Raw genomic sequence first — 24930 nt, forward strand, 5'->3', positions numbered from 1 at the left:
ACGGTACCTGTTGATATTTTTCGATATTATTTTAATATTAACTACTGGACTCGCACGGAAAGCGGCTCTCGCCATCGCGTCGTCCAAGACGGACAAGTAATATCGCCTGGGAAAGTGACAACAGAGGAGAACACGCATACCCGTCGAATACTTCTAAAAGGACGAGCCAAAAAATGACAGAATGCGCAGTCGCCAAAGCGGACGATCGTCGACCGAAAGAGGACGCTTCGAATGCTGTCTTTACGTACGCGAAAGATAACAATTTCTTGTCGAATTTTCTCAGTGGTTTTAGGCAAAAAAGTCGAGACGCCGTTAGCAATATGCGAACAAAATTTACCACCGCCTCGGGTCTCGTTCGGACGCGCCGTCGGCGCGCGACTCGCCCGGAAATGGCCGCGGTCGTCGCGCACCTAAGGGACGCCACGCCCACTTCCGGTCGATCTCCGACGACGGCCGACGACGATCGACCGATCCGATCGTCCGCCGAGACGTTTCGTCCCCGCCTCGGAACTAGACCGAATCCGAATTACGAGGAGTAGAAGATTTGGATTCGGATCCGGACGACGAACGGCGCCACAGGACCCGCCAGGGACGAAAACGGACGGAGACTGTCCGGCCGCGGCGCGCGCTGCCCGAAACCGGATGGCCGGGTTTTCTTGGGAACGAAGAAAAACCCCCGAAACGCCAAACGTCTTTCCGCCGTTGGCCACTCTTCTTTCGGCCGACTCGAGAAACGCGCGGCCCGGCCGACTGTAGAGACGGCCGCGAAGGTCGAGAGGCCCGACGAGGAAAGGGCCCGCGGCCGAGGCATACCTGAGTCCGAGCGTCGGAGTCCATGGAGAGCAATCCGAAGCACAGGGTCCTCATGCGGTCCGTCTTTTCGGCACCCGGACTGGGCAGCGGGCGTCCGCACGGCGCACGTGGAATCTCCGTCCGAAGCGTCAGAGATTGCGCAGTGGCTCTGGCACGCGGCCCCGCATACCTGGCCGGCTACGGCCCGGGGCCACGGGGTAGAGGTGCGCCGGCATACCTGTGGCTGCCAGGGCTCTGGAAGGGACGTCGCGCCGGTCGACTCCGACTCTCTGGCCGCGGAGGGCTCTTCCGGGCGTCCGTCCCGTTCCGTCTCCACTCTCCCCGGACTCCGAGGATCGGAGAGCCCTTTACGGACCGGAAGGGATGAGAAGCGACGCCACCGCGCCGCCTCCGCTGTTCGGACGCGCGGCCACTGCGTTTGCCGCCCGGCCAAGCCACCGAGGCGACATTCGACGGAAATTCGTCGATGTCGTCGCCGGAAGGAGGCGCCCGGATCGTTCGAAGGAATTCGCTTAATGGCGGTCAAATGACGTATTTACGCGCTTCCCGTCTCGGCGGCCTACTGGCGCCATCTGTCGAGCGACGGAGAAAACGAAAATGACAAAAAAGAAAAGACTTAAAATCAATTATTTACTTATTACTTTTAAGAAACTGCGACTTTTAGCTTAGGAGAAAATTAAATTATTTTTCCTAAATTCAAACATTGAAGGAAGATATATTTCCACGTACTTTCGGATTCCCATTGAAGAGAACTCCGCTTGACACTTTTTGGAAGGATCCGAGAAGACGGGAAAGAAAGCGACGTGAAAGACAGTAGTCTGCCTCCCCGGAAAAGGTGCACATTCGAGTTCCGGTCTACTCGAAAAATTTCCTACCCGTCCGGCTCGCCTCACGTCTCGATCGTAGGGCCCAGTCGAATCCACGATAGGGAAGAAAAAGGCTCTTTTAGTACTCGCAGTAAAGTTAAAAGGGGGAACCAGGAATGTGGCGACCAGCATCGCTACGCAATGTTAAACTAAAACGACGATAACGTATTAACAATGGCGAAAGTAACGTAACGCGCTTTCTAGCGTTACGAAATCCAATGGGTGGTAAACGGTCGGGCGGTTTCGAGAACGCGAGAGGTTTCGTAACGATCGCGGGGTGGAGGGAAAGCGAGAAAATGTCGGTAAAGGATAAACCTTATTTTTCTCTTCGTTATAATCCGGCGATTGGCTGAATCTTTTTCTTTTTGAAAGAATCAAGCGGTGACGCATAACCGCGTTAAGCTAGAAGTTATTTACCTTTCTTATCATTAACCAACGGGCAATTCGAAGTCTGCCGATTTGACGAATTTCGAATATTTAGTTCACTCGTGGAAAGTTATGTCGAGTCGAATATGCACTTTAAATATACGATAAGAATTTTCGTGAAACGAGGACCGGAGAGGAAAAGTTTCGATTTTTGATTCTCTCGGTCGTCGTTTACTAAAAATCGGCCAAACCGTCTTAAAGTAAGTAAAAACAGCCACCGAATTTTCGTAATTCGTCCGTTATCGCGTGGTAAGACGAATACAGGAAAATATTTTTCTCCTTTGAAAAGAAAACGCGTTCTTTTCCGCGTACCCGCCGGTAGCAGAGTAGCAAAACCGCTAAACACCGGTTGTGGGTTCGCACCTGACCAACGGCTGGCCAAAACCGCCGAACTTTCGTTCATTCTGATTTCTTCACGCGGGCACGACGTGATTCGGTTTTTTAGATTTAGATTCGGTTTGCCGAGCTTAGCCAACACCAGAAATGAGGTCGCTAAGAGAAAATCGCTAGGGAAAAACAAAGACGGGACAAAACCACGTCGGCAGTTAAGCATTTCCAGACACGTTTTCACGCCTATCACAGGTTCGGCTAATCCCATAATCGGGGCCGGCGCTACCGTATAGGAAAACTAGGCATTGGCCCGGGACGGCAAATGACGAGAGCGGCAAATTTTATAAATTTATACAAAATTTTCGGACGTATTATTATTTTTTTTATATTACACGGCGCGAGTTGAGTATTGATTGACGGAGCAAGGTATAGTATTTCAAAACAAAAATTTTTTTCATTTTATGTTGGGGGACGAGGGCGTCAAATGCTTGTCTTGCCTCGGGCTGCATAAACTCTAGCGCCAGCTCTGCCCATAATGAAACAGCCAGGGGTAAGAGTTAGCGACCCACATATTCAAGTCAAATCACCCATGAAAAGTTTTGAAAATCCCACCTAATTGGGTTCCGTAAATAGCAGGTCCACACCTTCGGTACTTGGGCCCGAAGTAGGTGTTAAAAATAAACTTGTCGACCCCCATTTTATTGTATTGACTGGTGTTGGTGTTCACTTTCGATTGCCCGTTTGTTTCTCAGTTCTCATTTCGCGAAACGACAGCGAGAATCGAATTCTCTTAACGAAACATCAATCTCTCATTCCGCTTTGACTTTCTCCACGTACTGTACGTCAGCAAAAACTAAGCAAAAGGAGAAGAGAATGCCATAAATGAGCGTTTCTTCCGTCGAAATGAGAAACCGAATGAGGAGTCCGAGTAACTTCCGGTTAAAAATTTAGGAAAAAAAAAATTCCCTCGGACAATTCCGAAGACAAAACAAAACGGAGAAACTTTTCGCATTTCGATGCCGAATCTTTCCGTTTCCACCGATTACTTTTATGGGTCGGCCGCTTCTCCGTTTTTCGTCTCTCCGGAAGAGGCGAGAGAACGTCGCTTGGACCGAAACGAAAACTTTGGCGTTAGAAAAGCGACGGTACCTTGAGTATCCTGGCTCTGACTCGAATTCCCGAACGTTTATCCTTTTTGGTCCTCCTCGAGCGCCAGTCGTCGAGCACCGCGGCCGGCGACATCTTCGATGGTTTGCGGAGATCCGCCCTCTGTTCGGCCGTCTTCTTCGCCGCGTAATCCGACCCCGAGAGGGCGGCGGGCCGCTCGCGCCGTATCCGTGACGTCGCTTTGATAATATTCGAAATTCGATACTCTGGTATCGACGCCGTATTCCCGTTAGCCTTTGCGATCTCGATCCCGAACGACAGTCGAATCGAGTATTTCGCGGTTCGATGTCCGCCACGCCGCCAAGTCGGACGCGTGACGGAGCGATTCTTCCGTTCCGGCCGGCGACCACCAAGGGTTCCCGTTAGGATCGGCGTCGTTAACGCGTGGCGGGTGTCGCGTTTCTGCCAAGAGTGGCGTATTGCCCGGTACCGACCGGTACCGAATCGACGACTCGGCCCGTTACATCCGTTCTAAATTCGATACGGTCACTAGGAACCAACCAAAGTAATAAATGTTTTCTCCCAGTTAATAATTTCTTCTATTTATAACTAATTGATTAATTAACTTCTAAAACGAAATTATAAAAACCTAGCATAGAAAACATACAGAACCTCTCATTTCCGCCGGAAGAGGTCGATCGTGCGGACGATAAAATCGATAGCCTTCGATCGGCTATCGATATCGTTTTTCTAGAATCTTGCCGGAAGTGGTACTCACCTGTGGATCGGAAGCGGTCCTGGGAAAGGAATGCGGTGACGGCACCGAGTGTCTCCACCTCTTGACCCGACCGTCCCATTCTTCCGCCGATAAAGGATCTCTGCGGAAGGAAAGATCGGCGAGCGAGGCCGGAGGTCGAAGGTCGTTTCCGGTGGATAAATACCCTCCGGGCTTCGACGAAAGACTGTTTCGGTCTTTCTCTCGAGGTCGAACGATGGGTATTCTATCTCCGAGAGCGAGTTCTCTTCTTAAACTCTGCGCCGTGGCCCTGTCTTCATTCAGAGAATCTGAAAAAAAATACAAAAAGTCAATCGCGCATCCGATTTCTAATTGATTCTTTTCGAAAATAATAAAATTCCGCTTTTTTTATTTATCGGTTTTTCGGGTGAATAGCTCCTAACGGGAATGCGCGCAAAACAGATTGTACCGATTTTATTAATTTAATTATATTTATTGACAAATATATATTATACTTATCGTTATACTGCACCAATAATGTCAGAGAAAGGTCACAGCATAAATCAATGCTATTGCCATACCTCCCGAAAGGTTGCAAAAAACGAAAAGAAAAAAAAACAAAGATTGAATACAAACGTGTAAAAACTGGAAGATTACTTAACAAAAATAATTATAAATTGAACTTTAGAATACACCAATGGACGAATTCCATTTCCATCAAATCACACACGGCGATATGATATCATATCATATATCTCCGTAAATATTCGTAGTAGCTAGCTTCAGACTTATCCTTCGGGAAATAATATTAAACAGTTTGTGTTGTGTAAAAGCCGTCTCGATGTTTCGTTTAAATTCTTTTAAATCAATCTACAGAGTAATATTACAGAGTATATTCTAAATAGTTTGCCATTCACAGAATCGATGTTAGTCGGGGTCGACGACGTTTGTTCTAATTATAACAAATTAAAACGATATTCTTACAAGAAGTTTTTAAATTTATATTCCAATATGAAAGAAATAAGCAACTTCTCAAATTAAAAAAAAAAACAGTAAATGGAATATATAAGACAGACATACTAAGGATTCGTCCATAAACCACGTGTCTTATTTTAAAGTTTAAATAAGAAACAACTATTCTTGGTTGGATATAAATTCCTTAAGCGACAAAAAACAGACTGTTTTCTCTCTGATTTAATCAGTAAATATCATTCACCAGAGGTTCCCAACCTTTTTCATGTATCCACCCACTCCTTTTAAGAAAAAAATTTTTACCATCGACCCCCTTCGATATTATATAATATATATATAGGGGAGACCGGGGCAACTTCGGCATGCGGGGCAAGTTTGTCAAGCGCTTTTTTTTAAAAACAAATTAAAAGGAGACTTTGGTTATAGGTTAGGCAGTTGAGTTTTATTGNTTATATAATTTTAAATGTTACAGCTTCCTACATAATTTTTAAAAGGCATCTTCCTACATTTATTTGAAATTCCTGTATTCTTTTCGTTTTGTTCTGCGTCAAACAATGAAGAAAAAGTCCAACTGGCCAAAGAGTGTTGTTATTTAAGTAAATAAATAAAATAAGGAGGTCTCGGGGGCATCCGCAATATGCCGATAATTAGATTTTGCTTAAAATAATAACCCTTTTCTATCCAAACACCTCATTATGTACAGTACATAATTACGTGGAAAAATATTAAATGTGGAAACGTACCTAAAAATAAATGTAGTTTATTTTCTACATTTAGAAAAAAAAATATTTACTTTTTATGCCTATACAGTATATATACATACATGCCTATTTAGTTTTAATAAAATCGCAGGGCAAACCAGTTAATTAGTTTTACTGTATTGCAAGTAGCTGTTTTACTTAACACAGGCCATGCATTGATGTTGCAAGAAAGTCGGCTAATTTAATTGACTAACTGTAAAATCAATATACAGTAAAACCCCACTAAGTTGGACACCCGTAGTGAAGATCAAAAGTGTACAAGTTAGTGGGGTGCCCAGGTTAGAGAGGTGAGCGTTCCTGCAGATATGCACTGCACACATACATGCAAACCTCATTTACTGAACCCATGTTTTGTTGAATATAATGATCGAAAATGCATGTAAATATAATACTGTACTGTACATGTTACAGAGTTCAATACAGTATCATCAAACCAGCTTGTAAGCTGTGAGTTGTAATGTATTGTCTACACATACATAATACAGTATTATGCTAATATGACTTTTCATAGAAACACGCTGATATGCTGTAGTAAAGTACATTATTTATGATCAAATTAACATCTGGAAAAACAATCCGCTTTGATTCTTCAATCAATAGAAACATACTTATTTATACAGTAAACACATTGTGTTTACTGTATAAATAAGTATGTTTTTATTGATAAGTAATTTTTTTGCCAAATAATACTGTTACATGACATTGATAAATATGTGTCAGTCTGGACTTTCTCAGTTCCTTTTATATTTCTCCCCACCTTCTCAAGCACCTTCTTCGCAACATCAGGTTGACAATGTGCAAATGCATAACGTTCAAATTCTGTATTATGTACGAGGGGGAGACTGATAATTTGGTGTTTTCTGTTCCACTATTCTCCATGCCTTCCACATCATCCGGTGCATTATTTAATGTAACATTATCATTTCCACATGATTTTGCAATAATACTTTTCAGAATAATAGTTTTCTTTCCGAATCATCATTAAATACTATGAATTTCTAACACATCATTGATATATTAGATTTTATAGGTTAAGTGATCTTGTACTGTAATAAACTTCATACCATCTGTGAACAACTGCACGGATATCACGATCTTATTCTTTAACCCTCTTTTTTCCAAATCCCCTCCCTTTATAATAACAATCACCACATGCCATCTGTGAGCCAAACAAACACGCTTTAATCCGTCACTTACTGTCATTTTAGTGTCCAACTTGCAGCCACAAAGAATGGTTTAACATAGACAAATGCAAACATATAACATCGACAATAAGGTGTCCAGTTTAGTTAGGGACATTGTAATACATTATAACGTCTATAATTTTGTCCAGTGCAAAGAAGAGTGTCCAAGTTAGTGGAATGTTCGGGTAAGAGAGGTGTTCAACGTTTGAATTCTTACTGTATTATTAAATGCAGTATATAATTTTAAAAAGTTATACCAAATTCATTTATGTTATTAAAATAATTATAACTACTTGTTATTTTTATGTTACCCATTCCTCCCCACGTAGTCTTTTCTTATATTCCTAATGGAGACAAGTGATTTACGAATGAATCCTAACATTTAATTAACTTTGTAATTCCACTCTTTGCTCTCGCTCGTTGTCTTGCTTCTTTCTTTTTTGTAAACATCTGAAAAGGACTCGTGTAGCCACAATGTTAATTTTTAAATAATAAAAAAAAAAAATATTTCATTATATAGCTAACAGATGGCGCACGTGTTAATTCGTCAGCCACGTGTTGCTCACCCACGTGTGAATAACATCATCGAAAAAGGAATAACTATAGATACATTAGTATCACTTAAGACATCGTCCAGGAACTAACAAAACCGAGAGAATCTCTGACTGTAAAGGTAACTTAAAACCCATTTTTCCATAAAAATAATTTTAATATTAGATTCGTCCTTTTTTTACAGAGGTTTCGCATTGACGTTGTAACGCATAATTTCTTTTTTTAACATTTAAAATAATAGCACTTGTTTTTCGTCAACGAATTACGGACGTTAGGCGGGAAATCACATAAAATGTGATGAAGAAAGGACCTAAAATAAATTACGGAAAGATTATTTCGTATAATTTATTTATAAAACATCATATAAATTAGAATCAATTATTGGAGTTTCGCTTTTAGGTACAGTACAAACAAAAAGAGAAAAATATAATACGTACAGTAGTACATAATAGGGTTAAATTATACATTTATAGCCGATTATTTATGGTTTTGAATGGGTTATTTATACCTGTTTTATTTTCGGTAGGGTGGATTTCCGAATTTTTATACCAGAATAGTTATCCAATAGTTAATCTTTTCGGAAGTATGAGACATCTGTCTTCGACTCAAAATTGTTATAAAAAACATCTGTAATTACTACGTACTTGTTTACAATTCCAATGAATCCAGTTTTAACTAGATGATTGATGTGAAAAAGACTAGTTTCTTTTATATTACAGATAAAGATATTTTATATTATTTGTTGCCCATTCTTTTTAATATTCTATGTATCGTGGAATGTCCTGGATATTTCACTTCATATTTTTGTTGGAAGTAAACGATAAAAATGATTTTATCCGTGTTAACTCCAAGTTTATTAAAATTTAAATTAAGAATTAGATTTTATTCATTTCGGTACCTTTAATTTTACCAGAATTAATCAAGGATATATCGCTGGCAAAAACGATTGCGGGGCGATATAACCTTATAATATAAAACGTTAATGTAATTATTGGTATAAATTACAAGTACAGCTTAATTAGTTGTATTTTAATTCATATTTCAAACATAAAATCATTCTATCATATTTATTCGGAAGATGTTCAATTTTCTCCATAATATATCCTGATTTATTACTTAATAGGTTAAATCCAATTTTGAATATTATCTAAATTAACAACAGTAATAAATTGAAGCAATAAAAGAATTCAAAACCAAAGTTCCACTCAATCTTAAAAATATACACTCTTTGATAAAGAAGTTACGAACAAAGGAGGAGGTGTTGGAATCGAATGAAACTTTATTAGACCAGGTAAGCCAAAAACGTGTGGTAACTCGATGAAGACATTTCTGGACTGTACAGTCGGGCATTATTTGGCTGAAAAATTAGTGTTTGCAGACCCGCCGTGAAAAGCAATACATGAAGGTGCAGGATTTTCTGAACAGTAGTCAATGACCGACTATAATACGAAATGGTTTCTCGGAGCTGTTCGTGATTGTTTCACGATCGGACGATCGTCTCTCCTGGTATGGGGGTGTCCAGAGCCTGCTCGCAGTGTGTGTGTGCCCCGACGTATCCATTGCCTCAACACCTCTTCCTTCAGTCAGATCAAATGGCGTGCAGTTCGGCGAAATGGCCATCGTATTTCTCTTGGCACGATGATGATGGCACGTAAGTTTTTGAATGCATCGTACAGGCATATCTGACATTCAAAGAACTCCAAACAGCAGGTCCAGATTACAGCGACCTTTTAAATCAAAATATGCTGTGTAAATAGGCTATTTGAAATCCTCCGTTAAATATTTGAAGAGAGAGAGAGAGAAGTGGATTATTTATAGCACTTCCTGTTTTCCGGAGTGCGGTGTTAGACTTATATGATTGGTAGAATATACATCACGTGTCCTAAACGAAATTGATTAGCTACGAAATTTTTATGCTTATTTTTTGGCGCTCTTTCGAAGACATCAATTTGGCAATGGCAACAGATTCGTCCGATTGTGTGCGTGTGTATAAACTACAGTAGAATCTGATTACTGTAGACACCGAGATATCATCAGTCATTTAAGGTCTGTTGCACGAATTACCGTTTAAACTACGTTTTCTGTAGGTTTTCTAAGTTTAAACTCGTTGCTAATAAAGAAAAATAGGGTACTGCTCATTACCCGAATTACTTTAGCTCTATTCGTTTCATGTAAAAAGTGTACAATGAAATAAATAAATTAAAGATATCCGCCAAATTGTATACTCGCTAAACGTGCAAAAAGTTTTAAGTTTCTGTTGCCCTAATGACGATCGTCCATTGTGAATCGCAGAATTATCCTGTACCCCAGGGGTGGCCAACAAGTCGATCGCGATCGACCGTTCGATCGCAAAACCAATTTTGGTCGATCGCTCGCGATGTCTTGACTTAATGTGTTACACTTGTAAGTTGTAACCGAACGCAACGCGTGAACGAAACGCGCAAACGTAACTGTAGTGATATCGGACCTCCTCGTTCTCCCTCGGATGCGGTTATGTCGGTTCATGTGCAATCCATTTGCGTACAGTTGTAAAAGGGAAATAAGAAACGTAGACAAAGGGTCGTAAAATCGAAAAAAAGAAGGAACAGAGAGAGTAGATCGGGACACGGTAAAGAGAAGAAGGGTGAAGTGGTGGTCCCTGAAAGTGACAACGTTGAGTTTCAATTTTTCTTGTTTAAAATGTAAGTACCTTTTCTTCGTGTTTTAAATTAAATTGTGGCTTTTCTTTTCTATCTAAACTTAGTATGTATTTCACACCTCCCTCCCCCTCGTCACTTAGACCAGGGATGGACAACGTTTTTTTCTGTGTAAGGGCCGTTAACCCTCTTTTTTCCAAATCCCCTCCCTTTATAATAACAATCACCACATGCCATCTGTGAGCCAAACAAACACGCTTTAATCCGTCACTTACTGTCATTTTAGTGTCCAACTTGCAGCCACAAAGAATGGTTTAACATAGACAAATGCAAACATATAACATCGACAATAAGGTGTCCAGTTTAGTTAGGGACATTGTAATACATTATAACGTCTATAATTTTGTCCAGTGCAAAGAAGAGTGTCCAAGTTAGTGGAATGTTCGGGTAAGAGAGGTGTTCAACGTTTGAATTCTTACTGTATTATTAAATGCAGTATATAATTTTAAAAAGTTATACCAAATTCATTTATGTTATTAAAATAATTATAACTACTTGTTATTTTTATGTTACCCATTCCTCCCCACGTAGTCTTTTCTTATATTCCTAATGGAGACAAGTGATTTACGAATGAATCCTAACATTTAATTAACTTTGTAATTCCACTCTTTGCTCTCGCTCGTTGTCTTGCTTCTTTCTTTTTTGTAAACATCTGAAAAGGACTCGTGTAGCCACAATGTTAATTTTTAAATAATAAAAAAAAAAAATATTTCATTATATAGCTAACAGATGGCGCACGTGTTAATTCGTCAGCCACGTGTTGCTCACCCACGTGTGAATAACATCATCGAAAAAGGAATAACTATAGATACATTAGTATCACTTAAGACATCGTCCAGGAACTAACAAAACCGAGAGAATCTCTGACTGTAAAGGTAACTTAAAACCCATTTTTCCATAAAAATAATTTTAATATTAGATTCGTCCTTTTTTTACAGAGGTTTCGCATTGACGTTGTAACGCATAATTTCTTTTTTTAACATTTAAAATAATAGTACTTGTTTTTCGTCAACGAATTACGGACGTTAGGCGGGAAATCACATAAAATGTGATGAAGAAAGGACCTAAAATAAATTACGGAAAGATTATTTCGTATAATTTATTTATAAAACATCATATAAATTAGAATCAATTATTGGAGTTTCGCTTTTAGGTACAGTACAAACAAAAAGAGAAAAATATAATACGTACAGTAGTACATAATAGGGTTAAATTATACATTTATAGCCGATTATTTATGGTTTTGAATGGGTTATTTATACCTGTTTTATTTTCGGTAGGGTGGATTTCCGAATTTTTATACCAGAATAGTTATCCAATAGTTAATCTTTTCGGAAGTATGAGACATCTGTCTTCGACTCAAAATTGTTATAAAAAACATCTGTAATTACTACGTACTTGTTTACAATTCCAATGAATCCAGTTTTAACTAGATGATTGATGTGAAAAAGACTAGTTTCTTTTATATTACAGATAAAGATATTTTATATTATTTGTTGCCCATTCTTTTTAATATTCTATGTATCGTGGAATGTCCTGGATATTTCACTTCATATTTTTGTTGGAAGTAAACGATAAAAATGATTTTATCCGTGTTAACTCCAAGTTTATTAAAATTTAAATTAAGAATTAGATTTTATTCATTTCGGTACCTTTAATTTTACCAGAATTAATCAAGGATATATCGCTGGCAAAAACGATTGCGGGGCGATATAACCTTATAATATAAAACGTTAATGCAATTATTGGTATAAATTACAAGTACAGCTTAATTAGTTGTATTTTAATTCATATTTCAAACATAAAATCATTCTATCATATTTATTCGGAAGATGTTCAATTTTCTCCATAATATATCCTGATTTATTACTTAATAGGTTAAATCCAATTTTGAATATTATCTAAATTAACAACAGTAATAAATTGAAGCAATAAAAGAATTCAAAACCAAAGTTCCACTCAATCTTAAAAATATACACTCTTTGATAAAGAAGTTACGAACAAAGGAGGAGGTGTTGGAATCGAATGAAACTTTATTAGACCAGGTAAGCCAAAAACGTGTGGTAACTCGATGAAGACATTTCTGGACTGTACAGTCGGGCATTATTTGGCTGAAAAATTAGTGTTTGCAGACCCGCCGTGAAAAGCAATACATGAAGGTGAAGGATTTTCTGAACAGTAGTCAATGACCGACTATAATACGAAATGGTTTCTCGGAGCTGTTCGTGATTGTTTCACGATCGGACGATCGTCTCTCCTGGTATGGGGGTGTCCAGAGCCTGCTCGCAGTGTGTGTGTGCCCCGACGTATCCATTGCCTCAACACCTCTTCCTTCAGTCAGATCAAATGGCGTGCAGTTCGGCGAAATGGCCATCGTATTTCTCTTGGCACGATGATGATGGCACGTAAGTTTTTGAATGCATCGTACAGGCATATCTGACATTCAAAGAACTCCAAACAGCAGGTCCAGATTACAGCGACCTTTTAAATCAAAATATGCTGTGTAAATAGGCTATTTGAAATCCTCCGTTAAATATTTGAAGAGAGAGAGAGAGAAGTGGATTATTTATAGCACTTCCTGTTTTCCGGAGTGCGGTGTTAGACTTATATGATTGGTAGAATATACATCACGTGTCCTAAACGAAATTGATTAGCTACGAAATTTTTATGCTTATTTTTTGGCGCTCTTTCGAAGACATCAATTTGGCAATGGCAACAGATTCGTCCGATTGTGTGCGTGTGTATAAACTACAGTAGAATCTGATTACTGTAGACACCGAGATATCATCAGTCATTTAAGGTCTGTTGCACGAATTACCGTTTAAACTACGTTTTCTGTAGGTTTTCTAAGTTTAAACTCGTTGCTAATAAAGAAAAATAGGGTACTGCTCATTACCCGAATTACTTTAGCTCTATTCGTTTCATGTAAAAAGTGTACAATGAAATAAATAAATTAAAGATATCCGCCAAATTGTATACTCGCTAAACGTGCAAAAAGTTTTAAGTTTCTGTTGCCCTAATGACGATCGTCCATTGTGAATCGCAGAATTATCCTGTACCCCAGGGGTGGCCAACAAGTCGATCGCGATCGACCGTTCGATCGCAAAACCAATTTTGGTCGATCGCTCGCGATGTCTTGACTTAATGTGTTACACTTGTAAGTTGTAACCGAACGCAACGCGTGAACGAAACGCGCAAACGTAACTGTAGTGATATCGGACCTCCTCGTTCTCCCTCGGATGCGGTTATGTCGGTTCATGTGCAATCCATTTGCGTACAGTTGTAAAAGGGAAATAAGAAACGTAGACAAAGGGTCGTAAAATCGAAAAAAAGAAGGAACAGAGAGAGTAGATCGGGACACGGTAAAGAGAAGAAGGGTGAAGTGGTGGTCCCTGAAAGTGACAACGTTGAGTTTCAATTTTTCTTGTTTAAAATGTAAGTACCTTTTCTTCGTGTTTTAAATTAAATTGTGGCTTTTCTTTTCTATCTAAACTTAGTATGTATTTCACACCTCCCTCCCCCTCGTCACTTAGACCAGGGATGGACAACGTTTTTTTCTGTGTAAGGGCCGCATTTCAAAACTTTTGAACTAACGCCGGCCACATACAAGATAAAAGAGGGGAGAAAATGCCGGTAAATCACAATTATTTATTCATATATAATTATAAAATAGAATAGGTATACTTAATTTAGCTTCTAGAACTGATGTAAACGTAATGTATCAAAAATATTTGATTAAATATTAGTCACTGCTAGTTTTAAATTAGTTTCGAGGTGAGTCTGTTAGCCGGTTTCTCGTTTTAATTTTTACTAAATTCATTGCAGGAAAAACTATTCACACACATAAGTTGTAGAAAATAACGTTTGAATTTTTGCTGCATACTTCTTAAGCTAGGAAATTGATATATTTATACACATTTTATGCGACTCGGGCCGCGGAATGCCCATCCCTGACTTAGACTATGCCTACGACAACGAGTCGATCGCGACACATTTTTAAGATAAAAAGTAGATCTTATGTACACAAAAGTTGGCCACCCCTGCAGTATACCCGATTCCCAAAGGGGGTCGAGATAGACCAATTGGGGATCAATAAAAATTTTAAAAGAGGTCGATGTAATTCAAGGAATCAACTGGGGTCAGTGAAGAAATAAGATATTTTACTTTTACAGAAATTTTCAGATAGTTTTTAAATAATAATAATATCAAACTTGTGAGAAATTCATTAACGGATTTAGAAATTTACTTTATATGTTTCGCGATTTCTTGGAAAATAACTTTTAAGATGATCGATTTAAAAAAAATATTTTCTATATGGGGTCTATTCAAGAAAAAGATGGAAACCGTAATTATAGGAACCCGTTTTATAGGGGGTCTACTGTACTTTTCTACACTATTTCAAAAGTCGGTTATGACAAAACATCCTAAAATGTCTCATTGGTCAATGAAGATAAAGTAAAGAGCACCTGAAGTACAGATAGACATGCGAGAGAATATTCTCAGATTATTTTCGTAGATTTATTTAATGCATAGAACTAAAAATTTCATGGAGAAAACGAACAATAAATAAATGAAAATTTTTAAATCATATTTTCCACTTATTTAATTTAAAATATATATTATAAAAAGTAGTGGCTTGCCCCCGTACATCATACTTTCCCTTTAACAATAGAATCGTTACAGAGGAAAATTTTTGAATTGAAATATCATAACTTCCGGTTTGAATCGGATGTTCTTATATAGTTAATCGGGGCCTCCTGCCCCTAGGGTTTCCATATCTGGTTTCGTCTTTCATCTCTCTAACTTCGTTCTCGAGATTAAGGAAAGACGGGCGGATGGGCGGACGACAGTGGGAATTTATAGGTCTACATTTTTTTCAAATTGCAGTCCAATTACACAACTATTCATCCATGTGTCTACATCAACATCACAGCTACGTCTTGATTTGTTATATCTCCATCTCGGATTTTTAAATTTTAAATGTAACTTCATTTTATGACCCTTTCCGCAAAAATGTTGAGAATGTAATATAGGGGAGACCGGGGCAAGATCGGCATGTTAAGCTTTACTTAAATTTTGTGTAATAAATACTGCTGTAAACTGAAAAAAAAGCTTTGCATATTGTCTATTGGAATGTTACCTTACTATAGAACTGGTTAAAATCAGTTTGGAAATAAAAATAATTAAAATAATTACAACTTTACAAGAAGAGAGAAATTGACGAAGTTGCCCCGGGTATAGGGGCAAGATCGGCAACTTCTCTCTTTTTGTAAAGTTGTAATTATTTTAATTATTTTTATTAAAGTTGCCCCTGGTATAGGGGCAACAGTAATGGGGCAAGATAGGCACGTATATAAAATTATGTTATTAACAATGTATAAGTTGGAATTCACTATTAAAACAAAGAAATACAAATCCAACACCCATTTAATATTATTACAACGAAATGCAAGTTCAAAGACATATATACATGAATAACAAATGCAAACATGTTTTCATTTATCATCTGTTTGATTTTTATCCTTTGCTTCTAATGTGGCTTTATGTTGCCGATCTTACCCCGCTAGTCATGATTTCGAAACATTAAGTACAACCCTGAGAACAGAATGCCAAGCCACGATCTGGCCACGTGAATAAGTTGAAGTTACATCCTTCTAACAGGAAAAGTAACTTTCGTTATCATGGAATTATAACAAAACCTGCCAATTCAATATAAATGGAAAAAAAATATTATATGGAATTGAACGAAAATGAAAATTTGCTTGATAATTCAACTACGCTTGTTGGAGAACAATAAAAACACTACACTCAACAAGCCACCAATAAAAATCAACTGCCTAACCTATAACCAAAGTCTCCTTTTAATTTGTTTTTAAAAAAAAGCGCTTGACAAACTTGCCCCGCATGCCGAAGTTGCCCCGGTCTCCCCTACCATATTCCTGCAAAATACGAAACACCTCTTCTGTCGTAATCAAATTAAAAAGGTTGAACGAATAACATTCTCCAACCAAAAACTGCTTAAATGGTAAACTAATTTGAATATCAACATTCAGCAGTGGTTTATTTGCGATGTGTTTTATTTATTAAAATTAATTCTGGCTTTATAAACACACAAAAATATTTTAATGTTTTTGAAACAAATGATTATTATTTACATTCTAATTTGTGCACAATTTAATATTTTGATTTGATCTTATGTTCAAATTAGTTTACGTGATTTCTTAAACAATGCCACAAGAGCGCGACGGACACAAGAGATTGGAGGCGAGAGGATAACTCGCCTTACCGAAACCAGGTAAACAAGATGGAAGAGCGAAAATGAATAAGAGAATGCGTGAAATGGATTGGAGTGTAGACAATATGGGACAAAACTTCGGGAATGGATACCTCATTTAAATGGAAGAAAAATAAAAGTATGGGTCCGAGAATAACTTATTTTTTTATTCTGTATCCAACTTCAGGAATCCATGTCCGAAGTTTTGTCCCATATTTTTGAATCATCCTCTGCCTCTGGCGTTTTGTCAACGCGTCGCTCCATGACGATAACGTTGCGACACCAACATTTTGTATCTCACTCCTAATGTTATCCTGGAAGACATCAGTCGTGTTACAGTACTCTCTTACCTTAAGATAACCACACGAAAAGAAGTACGGGTTGGCGACAGTGGTGGACAAAGATTCACAGAGATGACAGCCTAAAATATTCTGGATTTTCGCCATTGGCTCATGTGATGTGTGAAAGTTGCTCTGCCTTGCTAGAAGTCAAGTTGTTCAACGAATTCTATGAAAAATTCGCACGTATGCAACGGTGTTCAGTGTTTCTCTAAAGAAAAAGGAACCGAGTCGTACCACTGCCGCCACTCCAGCACTCCATATGTTTGCGTATTTTTGCTTATGTTGAATTCTGAAACTCTCATCGAATTCCATTCGTTCGTTTAAGATTTATAACAAAAAAATTTGGGTTCGGTCCTATATGAATTACCCTATATGTAAAACGATAAATCTATCGATAGAAGAATGAAGAAAATTGAAGTCCATGAATATTCCCAGAATAGAAGCATTATAACCATATCAAATCTATCGGTAGTTGAAATTAAAACTTAAATTTTTACTTTAAAAAATACAGTAGTTGTTTCAACTCTGTAACTTTTGCAAGCACAGATTCGAAAAAGTTAACCATCTCTGAAGTACGGGTTATAAACGATTTGATGGTATACAGTATATACGGTAATTTAAATAATATTTGTAATATTATTAATTATATTTAAAATACATAAAGTAAATATACGCTACTCTAATTAAAATAAATTTAAGAAAAACCGATTGAGAACAGGAGGATTATAAACCGAGCTCGATACAAAACCAAAATTATAAATAAAGTTAAAATAAAATGAAAATACACAATAAAATAAACGAACGAAAACGTTATGTTCCTGGCAAATTCCTCCGACGTTTCATGTTGGGAATGCGTGGCACAGATTCGCCACTTTTGTCCTAGATAAGTTATATGAATGCGTCTAAGTGGCATAAGCGAGTAATTCAATGGCATAGATTGTCACTGAATTAATAGTTTTTCTTATAAGTTACAATGCTTATTCGTTCGTTACTTAACTATTCACCGTTTAAACGTGCCCTATATTAAATCTAGCACCGATATGTACGAATCATCACGAAACATTCGGATTCCTCGCAGAAATTTGTCTTCCATATTATTTGGTGAAATTGAAAACAAATATGAAATAAATTCTGAGGAATTTTCCATTTTTCGATAGGATGCGGTACAGAAATACCGCGACGATAACTGAAAGTGTATTAATAGGAAGAGGAAAAGTGTTTAAATTTCTTAAATCTAAGTTTACACTAGAAATTGCTTGACGAGTGATCGATATTCATATTAAGAACGAACAACATTTCGAAATTTTAAAAACCAGAAACACGAATATACATTGAAACCCGAACGGACAAAACATGCTTGACTTCGGGCGGAATTCGAATTCGCGACTGATGATGATAATGAGTATGACCTCAAATGCTTGATAAAAAGACCCGCTTACTTGTTAGTGCCCATATACCGTATTAGAGAATTAAAAAAACAATCCTCAAACGCTCCGCATCTTCCGTACCGATCGAGATATCCAATACGTGGGTGCTGGGCTCTGGTTTTCCTATTACATATAAATTAGAGATGTCGCGGGCGACAAAACGATGCCCGACGAAAAAAGATCACAAGGATTAGGTTCGAATTCAAATCGGACTCCCTGGTGATGCGGAAGAATCTCTCATCTCATTGGATTTTATACGAGAACCAATATTTAATCGACGTTTATACATTTCATTTAATTCGAGGCAGAATTTGCCAGTTTAAGTAAAACCTTAATTTATTTCGTGCGAAAAATATAGGTTAAATAATGGAAGAGTTACTTTATTCCAAAGTTTGATTTATTTACCACATTCGAAATGGAAAATAATCATTCTATCAATAGCCAGTGTATTAATACAATTTGTGTACATTTTGTAATCTTTATTATTTCTTTTTATTTTAAAAATCAATGGCATTAACTGATCAACCGATTAAGGAAATTGTAGAAGAGGAACGAACCTCGTTAGAACGAACGATATCTCCGTCACACGCCATATATGAAGTGTAAAAATCATCAACGCGCAAACATTTGTTACGTGTTTACTTGTTTCTAATTTGAAAACTCGCATCGATATTGAAAGAACGGCGAGATTTTCGAGTTCCAAAATACGACCGAAAATTTTGAGAAAGGAAATTTTGAATATTTCCCTAGAAAGATCGAAATATTCGGTTGAAAGAGCGCGTAAACATTTCGAATCGCTATTCCAATTTAACACGAACGTGGTCCATTTATTCCTGAGTTACGACGAGTTTAGTCTTCCGCATTTCGTAAAGGCTTACTAGAACAAAACCGAATTCTAATTTGTCTACCTATCGACCGGATAAAAGGTGGAGAATTCTCGTCCAAGGACAATATCATTTCCGACCAGAACTGTACTGGAAGTTTCTTAGCGACGCGTTGGAATGGGACGAAACTCTAAGTCACACTCCGAAAAAAACAAATGCGGAACCGGTCACGACACGACAATTTAAAGAAAAATTCCGGAAGAAGGGGAAAGCGTTTCCGTCGCCCGACGAACTTTCTCGTCTTTTATAAAAGCCACGTTGGGCCAAAAACCGGTCCACCGGAGCGCAAGCGAGGAGAAAACTACTTCGACCCAAAAACAAAAGTCAGCCGCAAGACTGGACAATGGGACTCTTTTGTCCGCTTCGATCGTCGCTAAAGAGCTGCCATTAAAGTTTTGAAAAGACGCTGTCTTTTGTCCGCGATGGATTCAATGGAGCCGAACGCTATTACAATTAATTAGCACTCTAATTACGCCTTCGTTCCGTTATCGCGTTCCGCTAATCGGTCCCGTGGCGCCATCTGTCGACGGCGACTCGGACTTCACTTTCGAAAACAAACTTTTTACCTGAGGACGCGGTAGCTAAAATTCGCAGAAATCCGAACGAAAACTTCGACGACGGTTAAATTACGAGAGATTTCGACCCTTGTCGTCGGTATTTCTTCCGTGTTCGGACCGACGCTGGAAAGAAGCGCGCAATGACTGGTGACCCCAGTCGAAATCGGAAAAAAGTTTGCGTCCCGTTTATCCGGCGGAAGGCTGCCCGACCCGCCGCCCTCGGCCTCCTTCCGGACGCGCTAACGGTCGCGTGCCTAGAAAACGGCGTCGCGTCCGAAGGAATTGGCGCGCACGGGGAAGTGTACTCACCGAAGATGTCGAGAAGGAAACTGGTGAGCAGACAAGGAGAGACGGCTTCCAGAGTGGCGCAGAACTCGCGAAAGACGGCGAACCCCTTTTTTGACAGGATGTCGACCAACACATCCACTTTCTTCTCCTGGCTTCTCTCGTTTCTGGTGGCCTGTTCTTCGTCCGCACCGATCAGTCCTTTCTGGCGCAGCGCGTAGACGATCTTGTCCGCATCCGAGGCACCGATTTTCGACTTGTGCCTCTCCAGAACCCTCCACAAACCCGTCACCCCCGCCATTTTGTCGTCGCGCGGACTGGACCGACGCTGGCCCGGCGGCGCCATCTAGCGACGGCGGCCGAACCTCGCCGGAGGACGCCCGCCCGGTCCGGGGTTAACGGACCCCGGACGCTCTCTTCCCTGCCTCCGTTCCTTTCCACGGTCTTCGTCGCTTCCCCCGTCCCGCCATCTGGAGGTCTCCACCTCAACTAACTTTTCCAATACGCTTACTTTTTCCTCCGATAATTTCTTTCGTATTACATTCCTCGCGTAGTCTTATTTTTAACTTTTTATATTTTCCCGACATTTATTTCTACGTTGGCTTCCAAAGAAATTCGGCGCTATCGGACGATTTCCATCGCGTAAATTCGCTTTTCCGGGAGATAACATTTGGGCGCGTGACAAACCAGATAACTGGATGCAAATTGCAAGGTCAAAGAATTCGGATTCCAATCGATGCTATACTCCATTTTACAAATCTCTATTAATCGTCATATTTATTCGACTTATTAAAAATATAAATCGGTGGTTGGGCGAAACTACTTTCGCCATTCTCCACCAACGCGTGCCCGAATCGATACCTTCCGAAAAAGAAAATTATTTAATACTGTATGTCAAAATTTAAGTTTACTCGCGAATTAATAAATTGCTTCTCCAGGCGAATCGAATAAAGTCTTTCGAAAAATATTTTTAGTGGTACTATTATAATTATATATGGTGAGGGAATTTCCTTGTCTTTATTATGTAAATAAACGAAAAATCAAGTAGACCAGAAGTCAGAACACTCAATTTTTATTTGTTTTTAATGAAAAGTACATTAGAAGAATGCGCTTTATGTGTGCGTATGTTTTATTTATTATTATATTAATATTGAATATTTATATTATTGGTGTAAATTTAATAAATTAAATTATTCGAATTATTTTATCAAATTCGATTGGAGGTCAAACAACTTTTTCTATATTTTCTCTAAATGGGTGTGTCTAATGTGTAAATATAAAACAATTTAAATCGTAGCATTTAATTTGTTGAAAGACATTTACAGCCATTTTAAGGTTATAAATGCTCAAGAACCGTTTTAAAGTTCTTGTTTAATATTATGCGTATCCTCACGAATACGTACGATTAAAAATTTAAGCCATCGAAATCCATTTACCCTCGTAAACGCACGTAAAACAATTTAAATTTTAAAGCCAATTACAGTCGATCCCCATATAACACTGTTGATTATTCCGTTTTATATGAATTCCATGTTGTACGAGTCACTTAGATTTTACAAATACGTGAGCCATTCACAGCCTGGCACACTTATTTGTAAAATCTAAGTGACTCGTACAACATGGAATTCATATAAAACGGAATAATCAACAGTGTTATAGGGGGTCGACTGTAACTATATTCGAGAAGCAGGTAAAATTAGACATTTCAATAGAAATTCTGAAAGTATTTCTTCTAACCGACTCGGTACTTACCCACAATATTCCAACGCAAATACGGAAGTATCTTTTTGATAATAAATGACGTAAATCGAGCCGAACAAATTCTTTTGTATGAGCTGTTCCACGTGTCTTATATACGAAATTTTATTTTTACTTTTCCGATGGTTATACAAATATATGAGGGGGAAAGTATGGCGATCAATCAAGAATTTTACATTTTCGGACTTGGGGACCTTGAAACATCGGGAAACGCAGAAAAGATTCGGCTTTTTTTTTGTATGGGGGCACGACTTTGAAGAAGCTTAAATAACTCCGGTCTTTTATCGAAAATTTCTGAAATTTTGTAGGATTAATGCTATTAAATTTTGGTGGTTAAAGGTCGAGGGTGGGAAGATAGAAGGGGTCATTTGTCACACCTCGAATAGGGTGGACTTAATGAAGATTTACTCGTTATTAGCATTTACAATTTTTTTTTCTTTTATACGGGGTTCCTACTCACATTTTTGTTTTAAATTCCATGACTTCCTCTGAACAGCTTTATACAAATTCCCCGACCCTCACATCCCTTACAGTATGGTGCATTGAGAAATTAAAACAGTATTTGATTTACTATGCACATATGCCATTGCTTCTCCAACTTTTTAGTTAACAGTTACAGTAGAGCGTCTTTTATCCGAATCAATTGGAAACTGTGGTTGTTCGGATAACTTATTTTTCGTATAACCAATTATGTACAAAAAAATATATTAACCTATTCCGTGTTGAAATTTTTCTCCGTTGCGTGTCGCTCCGCATTGAATTTTCGTCGATGTTAAGCCTAACGTAAACTTTTTATAATAATACTCGTGGCTCTTGTATCGTTAAAAATTATTTCTTTATTTTTTACAAACAAAATAAATATATATATTGAAAAATATAAAAACAAAAAAATTATACTTTAGAAGTTAATCTAGTATCAAAAACGTTGGATTCAGCATGACACAGTCTTCAGAAAAACACACGTGCGACTAAATATCCAGATGGCACAACGCGTTGATTGGTCAGCTGAATGACGTCAACCTATGAAAATAGGAAATGTTGATCGATTAGCCTAAACTTTGTATTGTTGTTGTGTGAGAGTGGGCAGACATTATAGTTATAGACTTTTCATCTAAAACTTAATAAAAGGCACTTACAATTTCACTAGCTCTTGTGTCTATTGATGTTAATTGAAAATTTTGCAATAATTTTAACATTAAATTACGCGATATCAAAGATATTAATGTTGAGACATTTTTAATAACTTTTATCTGTTTTGTATTTTTGTAAGCTTTTTTGTACATTTACTATAATAATAAAATAATCAAAAACAACAAATGTAAATTGCAAATTAAGTTTTTTTTACATTCTTTATTGGACAATACAGTATTTTTAACCTTACAGAAACTTGTATTTAATGTTTTATATATATATTACAACAGAATACAGTCGACCCCCCTATAATTACGGTCCCTATAGTTACGATTCCTATAAAACTACGAAAAAATTGCTACCGGTATCCGTAAAAAATAGTAAAAGTTCCCTATAAACACCTCAAACGTCATCGGGAAGCCGAACTACTTTCCCGCCGTCCGTAGCGCCACGCTACGGAGAGATTTCTATCGTCTGGACAGTATTATATAAATTATATATAAATTAGGTACTGTACATATAATTATATATTAATTATATATAAATTAGGTACTGTATATATAATTATATATTAACTTATTGTAACTTTGTTATAATTAAATATATAATTTCCGCCGTCTAGCGTGGCGCCACGCTACGGAGATTTTTACGCTAACTATCGTCTGTCAGTATGTAAATTAGGTACCGTAAGTCTAATACAGTACTGTAATTTTATACATTTCTTGTGAAAGAAACATTTCTTATTCAACGGCGATTAAAATTATTTATATTAATGATGTCTCCGAAGTTCTACGAAGTTTTCACAGAAAAATAAGTTGTTAGAAATCGGCCGCTCTTTGCTGAGCTGTTCCGCGACGAAAACAATGTTGAGCAATGGCAATGTCGAATGGTGACACTCGGTAAGTAATCCTACAATTTTTTGTTTATAGCGTAGTTTATACGGATTATTCCCAAAAAATATATACGTATTTTGGAAATGTTGAGTCGGATTAGTCTAGAATCGATTAATTTTATGGAAGAAAATCTTTCAAACAGCCGTAGTCCGTAAACTTGACACGTGTCTGTTGTGATTGGAAGGATTCGTAAGAAAGCGGATTCCTAGAGAATGGAACGTATCTCTATCTTATAGGGGGGTCGACTGTATGCTAAGTGGAAATGCAGATTAGTTAACAATTCAATTTATATTTTCGCCTAAAATTCATACTTTTTAATGCATAATTGTTAAAACATTTTATAATAAATTATTTTTGTACAAATTCTGTAATTCATTGGTTTGCTTTCAAATCAAATCCTGTGGAAACTTAAATATAGACATTGGATATATATTTTCCTATGCAACCAGGTATACAGCACATATGAGGCATCTAGAAATAGTTATTTATTAGTATGGTAATATTATTTTAACAAAAAATAAAAAAGGGTTAAAAAAATAGCTTACTATAAAAACATTACAGTACAAATGTAACATTACTTTTTCCTGACACTTATATTGATAAACAATTTCCATGATGAAAAGTACGGAAATTCTTATTTAACACATTTATAACTACAGTAGAGCTTCGATTTTCCGACCTAATTGGGGACTGGGGTTGGTCGGATAATTGAAAGGGCGGATAACCGAAAAGTATGAAAAAATCCATTATTAGTGTAGTATATTATTATATCCCATGTAATTAGTATATTAGTATATCGCTATTAACCTACTTTGCGTTGAATTTTCATCGATATTAAGCCTAACAAAAATTTTTTAAAATAATAATCATCGCTATTGTATCGTTAAAAATTAGAAAATTAAGCCTCGTTTAAATACTGGCTCCCTTTCATGGTCGA

General features: G+C 37.7%; 1 protein-coding gene across 1 annotated transcript in view; it reads right to left on the reverse strand.

The window, feature by feature from the left end:
* Window positions 1-20539, reverse strand: part of LOC111622183 (tight junction protein ZO-1-like) — a 72841-nt gene extending 52302 nt beyond the window's left edge. Inside the window, exons 1-3 of the mRNA XM_023364529.1 lie at window positions 20236-20539; window positions 4321-4607; window positions 3585-4004 (exon numbers count right to left, since the gene is read on the reverse strand). Of these exons, the coding sequence (XP_023220297.1) occupies window positions 3585-4004; window positions 4321-4607; window positions 20236-20512 (984 nt within the window). The 5' untranslated portion in view covers window positions 20513-20539. The remainder of the gene's footprint in view (window positions 1-3584; window positions 4005-4320; window positions 4608-20235) is intronic.
* Between the last annotated feature and the right edge of the window lie 4391 nt (window positions 20540-24930).

The sequence above is a fragment of the Centruroides sculpturatus genome, unplaced genomic scaffold (assembly GCF_000671375.1).
Source record: "Centruroides sculpturatus isolate CEXI.00-Female unplaced genomic scaffold, Cexi_2.0 scaffold306, whole genome shotgun sequence".
Taxonomy (NCBI): Eukaryota; Metazoa; Arthropoda; class Arachnida; order Scorpiones; family Buthidae; genus Centruroides; species Centruroides sculpturatus.